Source organism: Ptychodera flava, chromosome 4 (genome assembly GCF_041260155.1).
Source record: "Ptychodera flava strain L36383 chromosome 4, AS_Pfla_20210202, whole genome shotgun sequence".
Lineage (NCBI taxonomy): Eukaryota > Metazoa > Hemichordata > Enteropneusta > Ptychoderidae > Ptychodera > Ptychodera flava.
This window is the reverse complement of record NC_091931.1, coordinates 16,521,603-16,544,461: the sequence shown is the minus strand read 5'-3', so window position 1 is coordinate 16,544,461 and position 22,859 is coordinate 16,521,603. Positions and strand designations below refer to the sequence as shown.

The 22,859-nt window shown below is 37.8% G+C and overlaps 1 protein-coding gene across 2 annotated transcripts; it reads left to right on the top strand.

Annotated features, from left to right (window-relative positions):
• The first annotated feature begins 8 nt into the window (after positions 1-8).
• LOC139131015 (phosphoglycerate kinase-like) lies at positions 9-22,052 on the top strand. Of its 2 annotated transcripts, XR_011552034.1 has the most exons (13): positions 34-234; positions 8,981-9,031; positions 9,872-10,024; positions 10,697-10,841; positions 11,576-11,679; positions 13,346-13,465; positions 15,185-15,299; positions 16,804-16,983; positions 17,648-17,724; positions 18,721-18,821; positions 19,361-19,459; positions 19,851-19,950; positions 21,114-22,052. XR_011552034.1 is itself a non-coding variant. In XM_070696915.1 (12 exons), exons 1-12 carry the CDS (start codon positions 173-175, stop codon positions 19,892-19,894), a joined length of 1,251 nt encoding a protein of 416 aa, XP_070553016.1. In that variant the 5' UTR covers positions 9-172; the 3' UTR covers positions 19,895-22,052. The 2 variants fall into 2 exon arrangements, 1 of the variants encoding a protein (XP_070553016.1); XM_070696915.1 differs by having other exon boundaries at positions 9-234; positions 19,851-22,052.
• Positions 22,053-22,859: the final 807 nt, after the last annotated feature.

Here is a 22,859-nt window from a genome sequence, read left to right as displayed (position 1 = left end):
GTGCAGCGCATGTCGTCTGCGCAGCTGACCCTTTTCATGACCTTCACCATAGCTGTTGCAGCCGACAGCACGAACCTTCGGTCCCTGAGCCTGGAGTGCAGTTGGAGACATTTCGAGCAATCTTTCCCCGACGTCATTTATTCTTGCCATCTCAATTACCAAGAAATCCATTATGGCTCTGAATAAACTGAGTATCGAAGCAGTCGACTTCAAAGACAAACGTGTTATCATGAGGTAACGTATCACTATCTGCATCTACATGCATTCTTGTATTCGATATTCGATTCACGACACAAGGATTTCAGGGTCCAATTTAATGTCTGACTACTCGCGTCGCTCGCCTTAGCCACAGACAAACAGAAAAAATGTGCTTCAGCTTACTAATTTGTTAGTTACTGTAAACCAGACTTTGTTTAGATCTTCACACATTAAAACAATTCATTGGAATTGGGAAGGCAGTTTGACCATGGTATGGGAAGTTGAGGCCAGGTTAGAAAGATTTTATATTAAATTTGGACATTTTATAGCCTTTATTAGGGGTAGGTTTGTAATAATTGTTTAATTACTTATTGACATTGTGAAGGGCAAAATATCACATATTCCTCACCTACAGATAAAAATTTGGATGGGAAGTAACTAATAGGAGGCAGTCTTTTCGTTTTAATTTCATTTTGTGTGCCAGAAATTTGAATAGGTTGTCATTTGGCCCTGCTTCCGTTTATGATGGGTAGGTCCATATGTAATCTGTTCAAGCGCAATGTAACACAGGTGGTGAACTAAAGGTCTTATTAAGAAAATACCCCTTTGTCCAGACCATAAGAAACACAGGCTCTTGACTCAATGCAGGCGAACCGCTGTATCAGTGACGGCTAGCGGTTCGCCTGCATTGAGTCAAGAGCCTGTGATAAGAAATATTGGTACAAGTTAACATAATTACATGTAATGGTTTTCGCCCAAAGATGATGTGAAAGAGTTTTTGTAGAGCCTCTGATTTCTGATAGCTCTGAGGCTGAGCTTTCTGAAATTTGGGAGGATAGTACTGTCAATATGTTGCATAGACAATACAAACTGTATGTAACTTATGGAATCAGGCGCTATCACATCACATGCTTACTGAAAGGCATCAAAAAGGGAGTAGCACAACTTCCCAAATAACTCCAAAGAATTGCTAGTCAGTGATACAATAAGCATAGTTGGCTAGCATAGTTGTATGGAAATACATGAATATATTGAAGGGTCATCACAGAGTCAAGGGTTAAATGCTGCCACAATAAAATGGTATCTCTGGTTGTGCCACAGACACTTGAGAAAAAATTCTCGAGGGTTTTAGGGTTGTAGGGTGTTTGATCATTAACAACCATGCAGCCAGCAGCTTAAGATTTACAACTATTGCACACATCGTCTCAAGTAACAGCTGCTTGTAACCATAGCTGCGTGTCTTTAGTCGCAACTATGCATAAACTCAAAGAGCCTGTCTAGTGAATGGCGTTATTTCTTACTGTGTTTAATGTCTGACCTCTTTTTAAGATTGTTCTCACCTGGCCATTAAGATGAGACTAAAAAAATCAAAATGTCTGGGATATGGTGCACCATCCAGTGCTCATAGCATTGACAAACAGCATTTCACTCTCACTGCTTTAGTTTTAGCATTGATTTTGCTGTTTCCGGTGAAAGGTCAGCTGCACTTTTCATAAATGGCGTTCCCAAGTAGTCAGTATTATTAAAATATATCCATAGCAAGAATGTGTTCTTCTCCAACTTTCATACACTCAGGATACTTGTATTGACAGTGTTTCTGTGGAAGAATTAACAAGAAATTTTCACTGAAACTGAAAGAGTGTCAAAGGACAGCTTCTTCACCTACCATGAAAGTTAACCCTCTGAGTGCCAAAGTAAATTTTGTCACATTTATAAACACACAACATAAATGGGTTTTTTTTTCAGATCCATACAATTTTTTTAAGATTTTGCCCCTCAAAAAACTGAAACTAGCCAATGAAAAGTTGTGGCCATTTGTTCTAGAATATTTTTTTTTAAATGCAGGGAAATCCATAGAAACTGGTAAAATCTTGTGCTAAAATTTTTGGAGGATCAATTTTTTAACACATCCAGTTGTCCAAAAAATATAAAACCCTATACAGTAAGTTTCTGTATATATTTCAGCAATGCAGTGACATATTTCAGCAATCTGAGTCATTGCATGTTATTTATTACTGATAGACAACTTCTGAGGACTTTTTCTTGTTTGCAAAAGATGTTATTAATATTACCATTTCTTGTAACTAGTATCAGATTGACACTAGTTACAAGAAAAAAATAATATAAGAACATCTTTGCAAACAAGAAAACATCCTCAGAAGTTGTCCATCAATAGCTGTTATTACATCGATTAAAGAGCCTAGGAACTTTGCTTGTGTGACAACACTGATTTATTAGTCCCCACAGATATCTTCCGGGGGACTTATAGGTTTGGTCATGTCCATACGTGCGTGCATGTGTGTGTCCATCTGTTTGTCCGTCCATTGATGCTGATATCTCAAAGATGCCTGGAGCGATTACTTTTAAACTTGGTAAAAGGATTACTCCTTTTGTCATACATGTGCATGTAGATTTGTTTTGTGATCTGATCAAATATGGTCATGTGACGGCCATTTAATAAAAATGCAGGGACTATATCATTGACAATGACTTTTTGAAAAAGAGGTCTATTTCTAGAGCAACTGCACTAAATTTGATGAAACTTTGTAAAGATGTTCATCACACAGAGCTCTGATTGCACACATTAGATATGTCAGTATTGCATTAATTAATTGCTAATTTGCATATTTGATGAATTTTTGTAATTAGGGTGATATGTCTAGAAATACTGCAGCAAATTTGATGAAACTTGGTACAGATCTTTAGCACACAGTCTCATAATAGTGTACAAAGACACTTAGCAGTGTCATGCAAATCAATTGCTAATTTGCATATTAAATGAACTTTCCTAATTAGTAGGCTATCCAGAAATACTGCATCAAATTTGATGAAAACACTGTACAGATGTTGATCTCTCAGTACTGTAATACTGTGTGAAGACATGAAGCAGTATCATGTCAATTAATTGCTAATTTGCATATTGATGAAATTTTATAATTACTGTTCAGTTCAGTTCAGTTCAGTTTATTTCAATACAGGGCCTCGGCCCATCGTACAGAATATTTACAAAATACATTAAATATGATCGATGGTCAGTGAATTTCTAGCCGAACACAAAAAAAAATGTATAAATATACAAAATCAGACAGAGAGAGGAAAAGGAAGAATGGTTATAATCCAGTAGACAAATAAAGATACAACAACAATTCAGTATATTCAATGAGTCATAACAGATATCTGCTAAATTGTCAAATCTGAAACTATTTCATCACGACGTTTAAAGGCATTCCACAAATACTTAGAAAATTGACAAATAACTTGTGGATTTGGGGAAGATAAAATTCTAATCAGCTTGTCCTGTGATGGATTTATTCTCAGTGACATTGGTATATATTCATCTCTAATGTCTGCATACAATGGACAAATAAATACAAAATGAAACTCTGTCTCAATAACTCTTATATCTTTTGCATTTTTACAATAAACACACATTCTTTCCTGATATGGAAGCTATAAATGACGCCCGATCTCGACATTAAGTTTATGGCAAGAACAGCGAAAATTTGATAACACAAATTTGTACTTCTGGCTTAAAATATTTAATATCTTTCCGGTTCTAGTAGCGATTTAAATTCACAATACAATGTTAATCTAGATGACTCTGTGATTTGTTGATGCCATTCTGTCGGTAACAATCTTTAATTCTAAGTGTGAATATATTTAAAAAGTATTCTGGATTGCCAATTTGTTGCTCAATCCAGGCGATACCAAAACCATATCTAAAAAGTAAATGTCTGATCTGAGTTGCCCAAGTTTCTCGGCCTGCATCGTCTAAGCTCTTTAGCATGTTATAACATGCCTTTGAGTATCTACTGTTGTCATGCAAAGTAATTTTAACCAATATGCAATACAACGTTTAAAATAAATACAACATAAAGGCAATCTTCCACACTCACCAAGTACCGCTTCATTATTGGCACGGCTACTGACACCTGTTAAATATCTACAAAATTTTACTGAACTTGCTCTATACTTTCAGAATAAAGAAAACCCCTGCCCCCAGATATCACTGCCATAACAAATAGCAGGTACAATAACTGAATCAAACAATTTAAAAGCATCTACAACAGGAATTCCCCAAGCTTTCGGATAACAGTTTGAATTGAAAAAAGACTTTTTAAGCCCCGTGTGGCTAAGTTTCGTTTTGCTGGTGACCAGGACAGTCTGGATGAAATCAGAATACCAAGATAATTGTAATATGTGACAGTGTCCACTTTCTTCCCCGCGAAAAACCATTCTCATAATTTCTTAAATAACCTCCGTTACGAAATACAATGATTTTTGATTTAGAAAGATTTACCTCCATAGCCCAATTGCTACAGAACCTTTCAAGTTGATTCAACTTGCGCTGTAATTTGATTGGCAAATCAGCTGCGTCAGCTACATCATCAGCATATAGCAAAATTCCAACTGACGGGAATTCCTCATTTACATAGATACCACCTGACGGATCATTATCCATATAGTTAGAAAGCTCATTTATAAACAGTGTAAATAAAAAAGGGCTGAGCATACAGCCTTGTCGCGTGCCAATGTTACAATTAAAAAAATCTGTAAGACCTTCTTTGCAACGAATACATGATTTACTCTGAGAGTACATAGAGCGTAAAACTCGTAAAATATTGCCATGAATACCGTATGTAATTAATCTATGCCATAACATATCGTGGTTGACCCTGTCGAACGCTTTAGAGAAATCAATAAAAATTACATACAAGCGTCCGCCTTTTACTGACAGGTATTTCTGGACTAAGGATTGTAAACAAAATATTTGGTCAATAGTGCTGTAACTTTTACGAAAACCAGCTTGTGCCTCTGTAATGATACCATTCTCGGTTGCCCATTTTACAAGACGAGAATTCAAAATTTTGGTAAAAAATTTACTACAAGCAGACAACAAAGAGATCCCTCTGTAATTGTTAACATCCATAGTTGAGCCTTTCTTGTGTAGAGGGCAAATTATTCCCTTACACCACTCTTCAGGGTATACACCAGAACTCAAAATAGCATTAAATAAATGACAAAGATGTGGAGCAATGATGTCAACAGAATTTTTAAAAATTTCTGCATCGAAGCCATCTGGACCAGGCGCTTTGTTATTTGGGAAACTTCTGATTGATTGCAAAACTTCCCTTACAGAAATTGTGGTATTTACATCCCGTGGAACATTTTCCTGGCAGAACGCGCATTCAAGATCATGTGATTCTATATCTCGTTTGATACCGTCATAAAATACAAGGTCTTTCTGAATATTACAATCACTATGTAGTAAGTTATTAAAATAATCAAACCACATTGAAGGCAGGATACTGGACTGACTCCCTGCAGAAGTAGAACCCCGTAATTTTTTGACGAGAGACCAGAAGTTCATGGAATCATTTCTTAACTCAATCAACATTTGTCTTTGATTATTTTGGTATGATTTTAGCTTCAAAGACACAAAGACGTTTAAATTGGTTACGAACTACTTTGTAACTTGCCAAGTCATCAAAGTTGTCAGACAAACGAAATTTCTTTAACAGATCAAATTTTCTTTTCCTTAGGTCGTCACATTCAGAATCCCACCATGGTTTAACTGAATTACGTTTTGTACTGGAGTTTCCAACACCTGGACGTGATTTCATTTCACTGCAAGCAGTGGCTATTACATTATTGAAAATTAGCAAACCACCATTTACATTTCCAGTTTCAAGTTCATTCTTACACTTACTTAAAAGGTCAACAGCACTATCACTTTGCAGCTTTGCCCGAACTGACTCTAACAACTCAGTTTTCCATTTGTATCTATACCATGGAAATACATTAATATGCCTAGTAATATCAGTGTCCAAATTGGTGTTTGTTGGAAAGGAAAATTTACAATAGACAGGGAAGTGATCTGAGACATCAACATTGTCAACTACAAAATCATCAATATTTTCAAAAAGAACAGTGGAGACTAAAATATAATCTACAATGCTGGCGCCCTGATTTGCAGTACATGTAAATTCACCCTTGCTATCTCCTAGAAAACGACCATTCAAAATGTGAAAATCAAATTTACAACAGCAGTCAATTAAAGCTCTACCAAAATTATTAACAACTTCGTCCTTTGACTTTCTTTCCCGATCAAAGAACTCGGTATCATCTTCAAACAAAGAGAGACGATTTGTGTTTGAATCATAGCGGGTAAAATCGTCTAAACCCCCAGTGCGAGCGTTAAAATCGCCCGCTAAAATTAAGTCGTAATTATTATGACTAACAGCGATATCGTCTAAACAGCTTTCTAACCGCGTGATACCATTTGGTTCACCTGAATTGTACACAGAGGATCCCTCTGGTGGAACATAAACGACACCAATAACAATATCACGAATTAGATTGAAAGCTTCTTTACACAAAATAAGAAAAATTGAATCATCACAGCTACGAATTCTTTTCATATAACGCACCAGACTTGATTTCACAAAGACACTGACTCCCCCCGAAAATTTTCCAACATTTGAACGTCGCGTACGACATGTCGAGTATACAGTATACCCTAACAGGAAATTATCAAATTCAGTAAGTGATTTAGCAAAAGTCTCGCAAATGCCAATGATATCAAAATTTGACAGAAAAGTTTTGATTTCAGAATTGTTTACAAATTTTTCAGTCCATTTGAGTTCCAAGAGACAATCGAAAGTGTAGGTTTTCGTGATGATTTAAGTTCATCTTATGTACGTTGGCTGTACGGACCTGGCCTGATCCCTATAACTTGACTATGTTATGCGTCTCTTCATTGAATTTGAACCTTTCGCCGTCTATCAGCAATTTATCGTAAACTAAAGTTGCTCGTTTACCAGCTGCTATGGCTTCCCGCAGGAAAGGGATCAGTTTTCTCCGCTTCTCGCGAACCAACGGGGAGAAGTCCTCTTTTATTTTAAAGTTTGAGTCCTTCAACATTGTTCTACCTTTTGTAAGACCAAAGACCGCGTTTTATAGGACAGAAATTTCACAATTATTCTGCGAGGGTAGTTACCGGCTTGAGAATTAGGTAGGCGGTGTGCTCTTTCGATGCCAATTACAGATTCATTGTGAGCATCTTCAATCTTCAACTCGTCTTTTAGCATTTCCTGACTTTATCCTCGCATTCCTCCCAAGATTCGTTTCCATTCGTTTTTTCTGAAATGCCTTCAAATATCAAATTGTTCCTACCGCCTTGTCCCCGTAGCCTGTCACATCCAGCCTCAAGTCTCTCTATTCTCTGTCGTAGTTGTTTATTTTCTTCAAGCAAGTCTCGATGATTTTCCCGCAAGGAAGCCACAGAATCGTTGATATTCGCCACTTTTTCGTACATCTTTTAACTCAGCTTTGAGGTCGCGTCGTAAGTTCTTCATTTCGTTTTGAATGTCAACCAGTATATTTAGCATATGGCTGCCTTCCACGTCTACGTCCTGTGCAACGTGGGTAGGGCTTGACGGTTCGCTGCCAACTATCGGCCGTCTAATATTTCCCGAACTTGTGAGAGTTGTCTGCCTTCTTGGGCCTGGATTTAACTCAATATCTCCGCTCACTTGAAGCAGACGGGAAACATGAGGGTTCGCCGTCACTTCAAACATGCCCACAATATTTGTGCACGTTGGTTGTCGGTTGAGCATGTTGTCGTCTCCGATGAAATCACACGCCTCCAACGCGCAATTTTGAAAATGGTGCCCAAAGAATCTTGAGCAATGTTCATGTCAAATTTACCATTTTCTTCCATCCATGCATGTAAAATGTCCACGGAGAAAATTAGGCCATTTGTAGCCAGCATTACATAAGTAATGACAATGCAGCAACATACACACCTGTACAGGAATTCGTTTGCCTCGGACCACTCGGTATGCGGCGTGTACCGTTCAGTTGAAACGGCTCGCCAACTTTTAGGGTGAAAAAACACGCCAATGGCAACTCTCCAAGCCACAATTCCAATTCCCATGATTCAGATAGGTCTTATATATATTGCGGAAACATTGACAGGCAAAACCCGAATCGTTCATGCGAAAAAAATAACAAGATTTCAGGACACCAAGTGCTCTGGCTATGCCTTCGTGTCAGGTCACGTGACCACTATAATTACTGTGATATATGTAGAAATGCTGCATCAAATTTGATGAAATGTGGCACAGATGTTGATGTTTCGGTAGTGTAATGGTGTGCATAGATATGTAGTAGTATCATGTCAATTAACTGCTGATTTGCATATATAATGAATTTTTGTAATAAGGCTAATATGTCAAGAAATGTTTCATCAAATTTTATGAAACTTGTACAGATGTTGATCTCACAGTGCTGTAATACAATTCATTGACACCTAGCGGTATCGTTTATGAAATGTGGTACAAGTGATAATCTGTCAGTGTTATAATAGAATGCAAAAATGTTTTGCAACATCCTGTCAATTAATTACTAATTGACCTATTCAATGACCTTTTGTAATTAGGGTGACGGCCCACATTGGTTTTACATTTTCACCACCATGGAACTCATTCTTAATCACAGACCCAATTAATGAACAGGACTCTATCCTCTCCAATGACTTGTAATCAAAATACTCATTAACAAGTGGGGACTGTGTCATCAACAATGATTTGTTTCATTTTATGCCATGTTTATAATTTGTTTGTATGATTTCCCTGATTTACAGTAATTCTTTATTCATCAAAATGTTCACTTCCTACCTTAATACGAGCACAAACGTCAAACGCAATATTGTAACAAATTATTCTGACCAGGAAATGAAATTTTGAAAGTTAAATTATTGATTTTTCTCTCCCAAAAGGGTTGATTTTAATGTACCTATCAAGGATGGAAAGGTTGCCAGTGATCAGAGGTAAGACTAACTGTGTACTTTTTAACAAAATTCTTTATTTACTTGCTTCCACCACAGTGGGTGGAGGGTGTGTTCTTCCACACCAAAATATGCATGGTCAGTGAAATTTGCATGCCTCTAACTGGGTCAAGTTGGAAGATTGAGAGAAACACTTCTGCAACTTTTGACCATCTAGGATTACCTTCTATCTTGTTTGTTTATCATGGATAATTGTTTATAAGCAGGGTTGAGCAAACCTAGATATCTGAAGTCCCTGATAACTGTTGTTTTTGCCAAGATGAGTGAGTAGTCATGCAAATGTAATTATTATACACATATTGACTTCCATGAGGGTAATGGCATATGCTTGGTTCACTATCAAGGGACTGACTGTTAGACCTTCATTACGCAGTCGGTTTCCAAAGGCGCAACTTGCAGAAGTGTGTTATGAAATATTGTCCACTTTCCTTACTGAATAATCTAGAAATTCATCTGCTGTCACTGTCCCAGCTGCAGATAACACTGCCATCTTCATTTACATATATGCAAATATGCAAACGACACTTTCAAACTTGTCTAGGAAACAGATGTCTTAACTGTTACCCATTCAAGTAACAGTTCCATTATTGTTGATCAGTAACTGGCTGTTTTCATGTATTTGCTTCAAAATAACACATTATAGACCTGTGACTATACAATGACAAATCATGACAGAGCTTATGGATGAGGTGTGCTATAAAAATGAATGCAAGACAACCAAGGTATATTACAGGTTCATGAGATTTGCCTTGATGCTGGTCAGTTGAACCACCGAATGCAATCTTATTCAACACTTTTGATAAACATTCTATCCATATCCAGAATTGTTGCAGCTCTGCCGACTATCAAACATTGCCTGGAAAAAGGCGCCAAGTCTGTCGTGCTGATGAGTCACCTTGGTAGACCTGATGGCAGGAAACAAGATAAATTCTCTCTGGCTCCTGTCGCTGAGGAACTCAAGAAACTTCTCAACAAGTAAGTTTCTAGATTGAAAGATCTGTGGCTTGAGAATGCTCTCTACACTCCCCCTGTAGAGAGCGCCCTCGCATGACAGATCTTTCAGCCTGGTAAGTTTCAAACTCTAAAAGAAATGTGATAATCCCAAAGCTTCTTGCTGTGTTATTTTTTGGTGTTTAGTCTAACTCTAGCGCGCCAGTACCTGTAGTTTCCATCAATGTATGCATGTTATTTCATCTTAAATCACGCCATCTTAGTCCATATTTGTGATTTGAAATATATGTATGCATACTTGAAATGAGATCTGTTTTAAAGTTAATTTAGTGCCCTAGAAACTTTGAAGTTGGACTTGTTTATTGTAATCATTTTTTTTAACTGGAAGTTTTGTGCTTTCAACGAAAACAATAAGATTGGAGGTAACATTGGAGCCCATCAAGTTTAACACAGCACTAAAATCTAACTTGTCTCTTAGCGTTGTATGGACTTGACTCAGTATTGAAGCCTGACTCATCTCTAACAATAACATTGAAGAGAAAAGAATACATACGGGACTATGCTCCTGCAAATAGCTATGAGGCAGTTCCTCTGGATTCATGTGTAACCATGTCCTGTAAGATTCTGTGTTAGCGGTTGAACAATACTCTGATTTTACCTATTTTGTTTGTTTGCTTTTTGTGTTATTTGTGCCAGGGAGATCACTTTCTTGCCAGACTGTGTTGGGGCTGAGGTGGAGGCAGCATGTGCCAATCCTGCTGCCGGAACAGTTATCCTGCTTGAAAATCTCCGCTTCCACATTGAGGAAGAAGGAAAAGGGACAGATGAAAGTGGCCAAAAGGTACGTACAATTGTTGAGCATTGCTTCATTTAAAGAGAAGACGCATATTTTATTATGACACCAAATAAAGTAGAGTGACTTGGCACTTGCATCTAAACAAAATGTTGATAGTTTGATTTCAAATGCACACTGTTTTTGAGTTGTATGTTATTTTTTATAAAAGTTAGTGATACTAAAAGATTTTGCTGATGGCAGTTTTGCGCTGCCCACTCATCAAATCACAAAATATGACTAACAGTTGGGTTGGGCAAGGAGATCTGCCCATGCATCTGCCAAATCAGCAATGTACTATGTAGGGGCAACTATATCTTGTCCACATATGTGCCATTTTTGTTCAAACTTGGCACAATTCATGATATGCATATGTAATAACTGACGAAAATAATTTCAACAAGAGGGTTACAGTCATAGGGTTTGGCTAATTAAATTTCTTTTTAAAGTGAGAAGGTTTTTATCTCTGTTAGCCAAATTCAAAGGATTTAAAAAAAATACCAGAAAACAAATGACTAGCATATGTGAATGCTAAAGACAAGACAATAAAGGGATGGCAACTGTAGTTGTGTCTGCTTGATGTTCTTTCACAGTGAAGAAATTCAAAGATTTGCAAGATTTTTTAAGCATGAAATTCGGGATCCCGCCATGGTCATGTAAACATATATATTTATCAAGCCACCCCTCTTCCAAGTTATGTGGTTCTGTGACTGGATTTTAAATTTATTTTATATATTTTACAGATCAAGGCAAGTGCTGAAGCTGTAGCTGCATTCAGAGAGTCACTCTCAAAGCTTGGTGATATCTATGTCAATGACGCATTTGGCACTGCACACAGAGCTCACAGGTAAGACAGGGTACCTAATGAATACTGGACCATATATTCATTTTGAAATCAGTTCAGTTTTTGGTAAGGGCCCTCCCCAAAACTTTGTGATGCAACTTGACCTCAGTTCAGATTTTGATAAGGGCCCTCCCCAAAACTTTGTGATGCAACTTGACCTCAGTTCAGATTTTGATAAGGGCCCTCCCCAAAACTTTGTGAAGCAACTTGACCTCAGTTCATATTTTGATAAGGGCCCTCCCCAAAACTTTGTGATGCAACTTGACCTCAGTTCAGATTTTAGTAAGGGCCCTCCCCAAAACTTTGTGATGCAACTTGACCTCAGTTCAGATTTTGATAAAGGCCCTCTCCAAAACTTTGTGATGCAACTTGACCTCAGTTCAGATTTTGATAAGGGCCCTCCCCAAAACTTTGTGATGCAACTTGACCTCAGTTCAGATTTTGATAAGAGCCCTCCCCAAAACTTTGTGATGCAACTTGACCTCAGTTCAGATTTTGATAAGGGCCCTCCCCAAAACTTTGTGATGCAACTTGACCTCAGTTCAGATTTTGATAAGGGCCCTCCCCAAAACTTTGTGATGCAACTTGACCTCAGTTCAGTTTTTTGTAAAGGCCCTCTCCAAAACTTGTGATGCAACTTGACCTCAGTTCAGTTTTGGTAAGGGCCCTCCCCAAAACTTTGTGATGCAACTTGACCTCAGTTCAGTTTTTGGTAAGGGCCCTCCCCAAAACTTTGTGATGCAACTTGACCTCAGTTCAGATTTTGATAAGGGCCCTCCCCAAAACTTTGTGATGCAACTTGACCTCAGTTCAGATTTTGATAAGGGCCCTCCCCAAAACTTTGTGATGCAACTTGACCTCAGTTCAGTTTTTGGTAAGGGCCCTCCCAAAACTTTGTGAAGCAACTTGACCTCAGTTCAGATTTTGGTAAGGGCCCTCCCAAAATTTTGTGATGCAACTTGACCTCAGTTCAGATTTTGATAAGGGCCCTCCCCAAAACTTTGTGATGCAACTTGACCTCAGTTCAGTTTTTGATAAGGGCCCTCCCCAAAGCTTTGTGAAGCAACTGGACCCATTAGAACTTGTTGACTATTGTTCAGTGTTGCCTCTCTATTTGTCACTTTTACTGGTGATACAACATAGATAACTTAATATAATCAAGTCTCAGTAATGTAGTATTATGACTTTACCGGATGTTCTGTGTAAGTGATCAACTTTTGAAATTTTAATGTACTAAAATGTGACAATGTGATTTATTTTATTAATGTTGAATCCAAAACTTAACTGCCCTGTAAGGATTGAATGCAGACAGGGCATGGGTTTTTCATACCTGTACCATTTCCTCCGAAACCATCTCATCTCAAAACAACGTTGTCACAAAAACACATCATCCTGTTTGGTCTTGCTAAAAGCAATTTGGCAGGTGCCATTTCAGTTAAAACCAATTATGTCAAATGTCCTCATACCATGTCCAAAGTTTTCAAATTTCAGCTCCATGTTCTCTGTGTAAGAGAATCGTAACCTCTGCAGTGGTGGAGACATTTAGGGAACTTGCCCCTCTTCCTAAAACTTGTGTGTACACGTAGTATTATTGGTGTTCCATTCTGAATACCACTGATGTCCCTGAAGTGACGTGATGTTTAGTTTGTCACTGCATGGTTTCTTTCAGTTCAATGGTCGGGGTGGACAAACCAAAGAGAGCGTGTGGGTTTCTTCTGAACAAGGAATTGAGATACTTTGCCAAGGCACTGGAGAGTCCTGACCGGCCATTTCTAGCCATTCTTGGAGGGTAAGGACTTCAAATTCTTACATGCAAAATCTTCTACTGTCTTTAACCCTTTCACCACCATGGTTTGACCCAAACCCATTGTTTTCAATGGTGATTGTGGACCTGTTTACAGGGAGTTTGGGGTGAACAGGTTAAAGTACTCTGCATCATCTTGAAGTAGAAGAGGGGTAAGAATATATGTCAGTCAGCACTAAATCCTCACATTATGGAAAATAAAACTGTTTACCACTTTACTGCACATACTGGGAGTCCAGTCCAGTTGTCTTTTTTTCTTGGAGGGGAAGGGGGTTTTACTTCACAATTATCAAATGAACATGTAACTGTTTATTACTAGTATTATTATCACTATTAGACTTCATTAAAACTCGATAGACTGTTGAGCCAAACACTTCTCACACAGTGTTGAGACACACCAAAATCATATGTATAATATGTATGTTAAAATGTAAATAAAAAGAACAGAAAAAAAAACATTTATATACAAAGACAACATGTAACAAACTGTGAAATCCCAAAAAGCCAAAAAATGACTTCAGAACTAGATTTTGCCGAAACAATGTGACTTACATTTGATTTTAAAAGACTTAAGACTAGAACAAGATGATTTGTGATAGAGGGCACACTACCCTTACCTGGACAGACATGGATTTACTCTGGGAGTGTCTAATAATTTTGACAGCTTTGCAAGCAGGTGTATGTCCATTGGTAATTTCATCTTCAAAGTAGGCGATTACAAGTCAAGTAATAGAATAATGGTTAAACAGGGCTGTAGGAGCATGCAATGGCAATAAGATAATCCAAAAATTACCCAGCATTCCCTGCAGTGTTCACCCAAAATAGCTTGCAAAATCAAGCGTAGAAAAGTATGTTTAGTACATTTTATAACATGCCACATGCTCATTTCGTGTCGCGATTCGCCAGAATACGTCACGTGACGAGAAAATAGATACGTCTTGTCCCCACTGAATTGACAAAAGTGACATCAGAGGGTAGTTTTTGAAAAGCTATTTCCCTAGGGAAATAGTTTTGACCAAATTTGGAAAAGTGCCCGGTCACGTGACCGTAGTGTCATCTGCAGCTTTGCAACAATGGCGGGTGACTAGAATGTGATGTGCGTATGGGATGAACAACGAGCCTTTCTCTAAAACAGATTTTCCAACATTGCAACAGCGTATAGGAACTTGAACAGCTTACCAAAGAAAAAGATTCAAGTGCAACCAAGAATGTTGCTGGTATGCTTAGGATATTTTTAAAAAAAATTGGTACCACGTACAACTGTAACTGCTGTAGAAATATAGCCAAGTAAACTTGTCACAATTGATTGTTGCGGTGCAAAATATCAAAACCCATTAAAAACTATAACATAATACAACATGGGCATGTGGTGTGTTATAAAACACCTATAACCTGGTCTTTATTCGGGCTATATCACACGTTTATTAGCCCTCGTGGCCGTGTGTTACCAGAAACACATCGCTATACCCATCGGCCTACAGCCTCGGGGAATAGCGATGTGTTTCTGGTAACACACAGCCCTCGGGGTAATAAACGTGTGCTATAGCCCTCATGACCAGGTAATAGATGTTTAATATTTGTTTAGGTTTGCAAACACATAAAAGATTGACCCATATTAAAGAGAGAGGGAAAATTGATCGCTTTCAGTTATTTCTTTATGGCTACGTTGATGGATCATAACCTTGAAATTTCTGATTGTTACAGAGCCAAAGTCAAGGACAAGATTCAGCTGATTGAAAACATGTTGGACAAGGTCAATGAAATGATCATTGGAGGTGGTATGGCTTTCACTTTCTTGAAGGTTCTCAATGGAATGGAGGTAAGATGTCTTTGGCATTATGTGTGAATTGGTGGCCTATATCCATGTGTTCCCAGTTTGTCTGAAAGGGAGAGTGTCATCGGAACTGTGTGTTTGCGACTTTCTTGTTTACAAACATTATATTTCATGCATGATATCTAGATGCATCAATTCAACATAGCTGCAACATTTAAATTTTACGATATTCATTGTTAACAAAAATGTTGTAACTTTCATCAATCGCCAACATGTCCTAGACACAGTGTTTACGTCAGCCGTAGGTTCCCTGGCAACCACTGAGCAGAGTTCCAACGACCCCTTCCTTTTTCACCAACATGGTTTAGCCCAAACCCATTGTTATCAATGGTGTTTGTAGACCTGTTCACAGGGAATTGGGGGTGAACAGGTTAAGCTATGTGGGGTTTATGATTTCATAAGTATACATGTTATATCCATGTGTGTTACCTGTAGATGTACTGTAAAAACCCTAATAATTTGACCAGAAAAAAGTAATTACAATTTGAGATCTTCAAATTAATAAGAAATTAACACTACTGAAATAATTTAAGATAGCTACATACCTTACAGACACTTTCAGATTTTAATTTTTTTCTTAGTCATAGAAGTCCTAAACCCTAAAGAAGTACATATTTTCTGAAAGACCTGATATTGGGAAATCCGACTGTGGACAGTACATAGTCATTATTTGCATAATAGTCACGTGACAAGCGTTTTGCTGAACCTTCCAAAATCGGTTTTTTCCTCCCTTTAGCGAACACACTGCACGATTTCCGTTTGAAATTTATGCATTGACAAACCTTAGCAATACCCTTCAAATCTGTGTAGTAGATTTCTCTACTAGTTTTCATTCAAATTATATGGCGCGACAATTACAATTCCTTGGAAAGCACCTTAGTCTAACACCTTTAACATTGCATAACAACAACACAAAGGCATATAAAGGAAATCCCAGAAACAGTTTTCACCCTGATATCTCTGGTCTAACATTTGTGTTTTTGCTTTCCAGTAGAGATAGACTTCATACTGAACATTCAATAGTGCTGTTCGCAAATAACGTTATTTTTTCTTTCGTTAATATGCAAAAATAAATATTTGTCAAAATTTTCCGCAAGAACAACGAAAACTAAACCTGCTGAACAGGTGTTACAATGGCTGCCAAAGTCACACTAATTTATGGCTCAGAGTACAAGCTGCAACAAAAGTCCAGCATGCAACAATAAAATTTGTCTGAATTTCAGGCAGTAGTGTCCGATGACACGTGTGTGCAGCTATATTCAGTAAACAAACTTGAAATCAGGAACAGTGCTATTTAAAAAAGACTTGGGCCATTTAAATTTCTCAACTGAAGCGGGATCCAGTGTTAAGAAAATCTGCAAGATTTAATGGCAATTCCTCTCTCCATCTATTGGATGAACTGGCAAACATGTGTGAACTGCCTCTCATTAATTATTTACTCACCTGTCCTGTTAATCTTCTTATTGTCTTCTTTCCCTTCCTCTAACAGATCGGAAACTCTCTTTATGATGAAGACGGTGCCAAGATCGTGAAGAATCTGATGGAAAAAGCTGAAAAGAATGGGGTCAAAGTTCACCTGCCCGTAGACTTTGTCACAGGGGATAAATTTGGCGAGGATGCCAATGTAGGACAAGCCACTGTAGAATCAGGAATTCCTGCCGGCTCACTGGTATGTCACTGTGAGAGTGAAATTTTATTGTGTGTATAAATTCCTTGTCTCAATTCTGCTATCTGATCGGCTAAAGCCTGGCTTTATATTGTGAACAAGAAGACTCCTGTTTCTCTATTGGAAGGCATTAAATTACCCAACACCATTGGATTAGAAATGTTAATTTGTGATATGTCAGTTGTTGAATAATTTATGGAATATGACTCCTGAGTCCAGGGTTTGTGTTCCCTTGGAAATCAGTACAGGAAGAGGAAAGACATTGGCATTTACACGTACATGTAGACTTGAGATCAAAACACTCCAGAATACTGGATTCACTCTCAGTCCAAGGGTTCTACTCCAAAATAGAATAGACACATGGTGTTCTGCAGTCTCAGTACACCCAAGATATCACGTGATGCCAGCAAACAAACTCATGTGTACAAACGTGTACAGAAATGCACATAGCTCTGTGTGCGTTTTGTGCACAGAGTTATGCTTGTATTGTGGTCCATTCGAACTCCGGGTTTAACCTGTTAGAATTTAACAGTACAGTAGGGGGATGTTTCTATGTAACTTATAGAAGACATTCTTAAACAAGGGGGTTATTCCACAGGGACAATTTGACCAGTTTCGTTTTTAGCTTGACTAGGAAGTATTTATCACTGATACTTTCCTGTTACAGGGGTTAGATGTTGGCCCAAAGAGTTCTGAAGCTTTCGCAGAGGCTGTCGCCAGAGCCAAAACCATTGTTTGGAACGGGTAGGTTCATCATCCAATTGTCTAGTCTGTTAGCATTAAAATTTTATCATCCCTATAGTGATGTGATAATATCGTTTGTTTTGGTTTGGTTGTTAATGCAGTAATGTGAAGTATTGTTTGTTTTCAAAGTAGAATGCACCTTGAAATTGAAAGGCTTAAACTTTTGCTGAAACTTTCCTCCAGGAAATTTATAAACCATTCTCACTTTTGAAATGCAAAATGAGGGGTCCCTTTGCAAAATTTGTCAACCAGAGATACAAATTACTAAATATTACAATATTTGAAATTCAAAATGCCATCTTCCCTGTGTTAATTCTATAGGGAATAATGAAATTTTTGATTTTCAATACAGTAAAAACTTTATTTACTCCATGAGCTTCAAAGTGAACTCAAATTAGTGGTAGACCAGAAAAGTGCTTTGTGAAATTGGTGAAATTGAAAGTCCAAATATCTGTCCCCAAGGCTCATTCTTACCTGAGTGCTATGTTTGAAAAATTGTGAAAGAACCCTTTTTGGATGTTTCACAACAGGGTGGTTCTGGGTCACAGGTTCATTACTAAATATAGCTGCACATGCGCTACATTGGACACTGCTGCTAGAAATTCAGACAAATTATGTCAGTGTTGCATGCATGGCTGTTGTTGCAGCTTCTTGTCTGCGTTGTTCGTGTCTCTTCTAGTATTCTGTGTAACTTCGGCAGTGACCTATCCGTTGTAATCATTCTTGCATGCGTAATTTCCAAAATTGAAATGTGAATTTGCAGACAAATTGCATTGCATATTACCTCCATGAGAGAACAACAAAGACTCCCCTACCCCTACCCCACCCCTGGGGACAGATGTGTAACCTTTCCCCAAAGGAACAACGAGGTCATTTGCAAACAACCCTACTACCGTAGTTCTGATACGTGCAACCATAGACAGTAGAAGGACCCCCTCTACTGTCTATGGTGCAACATGGGAGATGCTGAGTCTGGAGTTGTTTTCTGTTTTTCAGTCCACCGGGAGTTTTTGAGATTGAGAAGTTTGCAGCCGGCAGCAAGGCAATGATGGATGCAGTAGTTGCTGCTACACAGAAAGGAGCCACAACCATAATTGGTAAGACAGTCAAATACAGAAATGATATTGTCTTGTTAGTGTGTCAGAGATAATCTAGTGAGACACAAAAGCTAATCAAATATGATCAAAGATAATGAATGAACACACACATTTATATGTATGTATTACAATGTATACATGTATGCATTAATGTATGCATATGATATATAAAATGTATGCATGATATATACATAAACTTACATACATCATATAGAAACTACTTCTCCTGCGGGAAGTTCATCCTCAAGTTTTGTGAATCACACATAAATCACACATAAATACAGAGAAATTTTATTTTATATAACTTTATGAAAACTTAATTCACGTACAATGTTATAAGAAATGGTGCTCTCTTTGCAGAACATTACAGAAGTGACATCCACAATTTGGAAGTGAAACTAGGAGGCAGAAACTTTTGAAGAGATTGTTCATATCATGTGGATGTAATTTGCAGCTCAAAATGTACAAGTAAGCTATCTGATAGCAGAATGTATGTTCATATCCTAATGGCTGTTTTATGATAATTTTTTTGTCGACAGGTGGAGGTGATACAGCCGCCTGTGCTGCAAAATGGAAGACGGAGGATAAAGTGAGCCATGTCAGCACTGGTGGTGGGGCTAGTCTTGAGCTGCTGGAAGGTAACTGTCAACAGTGGTATTCAAAAGTCTTGAAATGTGATTTGTGATTTTTGAATTCAATGGGGGGATTTGTACTGGCTCTGAGAAATTACTGTACAAATTCAATATCATGTTTATGGTACATTATGGCTGTTTTGATGGCTCAAAATACTGATGTAACATGAAGTGTTCATATATGCAGTGCATTCTTGTGACCTATGAGGGCCTTGGAATGTTTTTATGCCACATTTATTATAAATGAAATTGTGCAAGTCTAACGAGTTGCAATCTGATGGATACCTAAGTACTGCTTGATAATTGAGCTTGACAATATCACACTTTTTCCTTTTCTGTGTCATAGATCCATTTTAAGATGTCAAACTCATGCTTTGTTGTTTTCAATTTTTTTTAGGTAAGCAGTTACCCGGTGTGGTGGCACTGAGTGACGGCCAATGACTGAATGACCCCAGCAGCTGCAAACTGTGAAGACCTGAATGCCTAACCATAGAAAGGTATATGCATAACATGGAAACTGTGAGCATTGCAAAAAGTGAAAACATTGCCCTCAAAATGGGATCAAGCACTTGACGCCGTGTATTAAACTCAGCATGTCAGTCCTTTTATTAGTGTACTCTAGTTTTATCACTCAGTTGTAATGCTAGGGTGAAAGATTCACTCATGTGAGGATGCTCAAGCACCTCCAACCCAACCACTCTAGGTCTGGAGCTCCCTCACAAAATACAATACCAGTTACTTCAGTTTTTTTTTCACACCTGCATCATCTTATTCATACACATGTATGCAGTAATGTGGCATTTTTTGATGCTTATATTTATGATAGCATAAGGAATTTTATTACAATGATGGCCTGTAAAATTTCAATTTCATCCTTGTATTAAGTAGTTTTCAACTGTAGAACGTCGCGATGTACGTCTCCTCAGAATATTGCTTTTGGTTGACTGACACTTTACCAAGTCAAACATACACACATGTTATAGGATAGTGATTTGTTTGTTGATGTCAAAGCATGTACGTTATCAGGTGTACACACAGTATGCTTTGGACTAAAAGCAATACGTGAAGACGAGATGTGTGTACAGAGTTAATATTATAGTAACAGGTTGCCAGGAGTTGTGCCTCCATGACAGAGGGGCAAGTCGCAGGATTTTTTTCATACAGAAGAGAGACAAACAAAAATACCCTGAAAATTAGGAGCAACTTGAAAGTTTTGCTGTGTTTGGCTACACTGGCTTGTAACTGAAATACCGTAACTCAGTGTGTCTTCACCTGATGATCTGCGTGCCATACAAATATATTGGGTCACTGTCCATAGCTATTGGTGAACATTGGTGCATGCTAAGATTTCGAGAAGATCAGGCTTGTCCACAGTAATTGTTATATCACAGTTAGCCTGTTATTATGGACTGTTAGTGAGTCAAGAGATAATCACAGGAATTTTATCAATCTTGCTTTGTTGGTGAACATGTAATACAGTGTAAAACATATTTCAGGGTACTGTTCCAAGTGTCTTCATGTTACAGGTATGTAGACAAAATTGATGTGTTCAAAACACCTGCCTCAGTGTGCACAGTACTATATGTTATTGGGTGTGTCATTTGAAATATGGACAGATCTGTTGGCAACATCTGTTGGCTAATGTTTTTCACATTTGAAGGGGTGGTGGTACTATGGAGAGGCTTACATCACTGTCACAACTGGCCAAAATCGGATGATCTATCACATTCCTGGGTTAAAGACAAAGAAAACTTACCCTTTCATCACAATGGTTTGGTCCGCACCTTATGTTACCGACAGATGGTGGTCCGTTTCTTCAGGGACTTTGGTGTAAACAGGTTGGGGCAGAAGGGAAAAATGCTTTTAATGGAAATATGATTGGAAAGAGACTGTACTTAGCTTCACATGTGTCATCAATTTGCTGAAAAATAAAACTGTGGACCTAATATCATGGCATCTCTGTTTTAGATTAAGCATAAATATTTGTGTGCCTTTGATATTCAAAATCACCAGTAGCACAGTAGCAATGCCAGTTGTGTATGCCTGTCTTTGTAACAAGACTGAAAGCAATTTTATCAGAAATTTCTGAATACTATGATTTATCTCATGGGCTATGTGTCTCCATGCAGTCTTTTATTTACATCCCTTTAATCAGGAGTTACACATCAAAATAGTTATTAGTAAAATGAAAATCTTTCTGAGAACTTGATTATGTTGATCTCATTTTCTTGGCAATGTTTACATGAGAACTACATGTAAGAGAGTGGAAACATCTTTTGGCTTCCCACTTCGGATTCTGGAGTGAAGTTTTTCCATGACCTTGAACTGAAATACTGTGAAATAATCTTGCTGTAATTAATCAAAACATTTTACAATAAGAGGGAACTTGCTTTTCTATGTTTAAGGGTCAACTTTCACAGCATGCAAAATCATTCAACGTAGTTATGTCAAAAGACTATTTGTTAAAATTAGCATAAATGATAAATTGGTCAAGATTATGTCATGTGTACCGGAATGTTCCCTCTGCTTCAACAAAGACAGTGTAAATAGCATAGCGGTGTTTATATAATAAACATTTCCAATAACATCATGTTGAAAACTTTGTCACAATTTGTTCTTTGTCTCTTGGAGGAAACTATTAAATTAACACCAGCATAATCAAGAAGCATTCACAGTATGAGAATGAAAAAAACGTTTGAACTGGGTGTATGTATGAATAGAAAGGAAAAAAAGGAAAAAGAGCAGGACTTAGGCAAAAATTTTAAGATTGAAGATTAAGTAGTAAGGTGTATCCTCGGTCATAATGACTTGATGATTTACTTTATGAGGAAATTGAATGAACTGTTATGAATTCAGTGTACTTCTATGGTGTACGTGTGTAGTTGGTCACTGTTAGCTGCTAACCCTGGGAGGGATTGTTATCAGTTCCAGGTGATGTCCACTGCAGAGAGGCCTTGTGACCAAACAGTGGCATGGTCGTTGTCAAAAGCCATGAAGCAACTGTCGACACACAGTCCATGTAGCCGACAATGAGATGCAAATGATATGCGGTTAAGGTCTCCTCGACTAACTTTCAGCTGGTTGCTCACTTTCTACTATTTTTATAGTATTTTATACAAAGGCACAGACTTATTCTACCTGCAACTTAAAACTGATAGTGATTTTGTAGCTCATTCGTTACTATTTATCATAGTTTTTGGTAGTCGGTAACAGACACTTCGTGTTCGTGTGGGCTACATGGACGATCTGCCCAACTGTCACACTGGGAGCATACTCCTTAAAGGTAGCAATTTTCTGTGAAAGCTGGTGTGTAAATGGTAAGACAGTCTCTTTAAGTGTGTTTGGGGAATGTGTGAAGCGTTGTGCTCCAGTTTCCTTGGAATGATTTGGCTTTCACAAAGCTAAT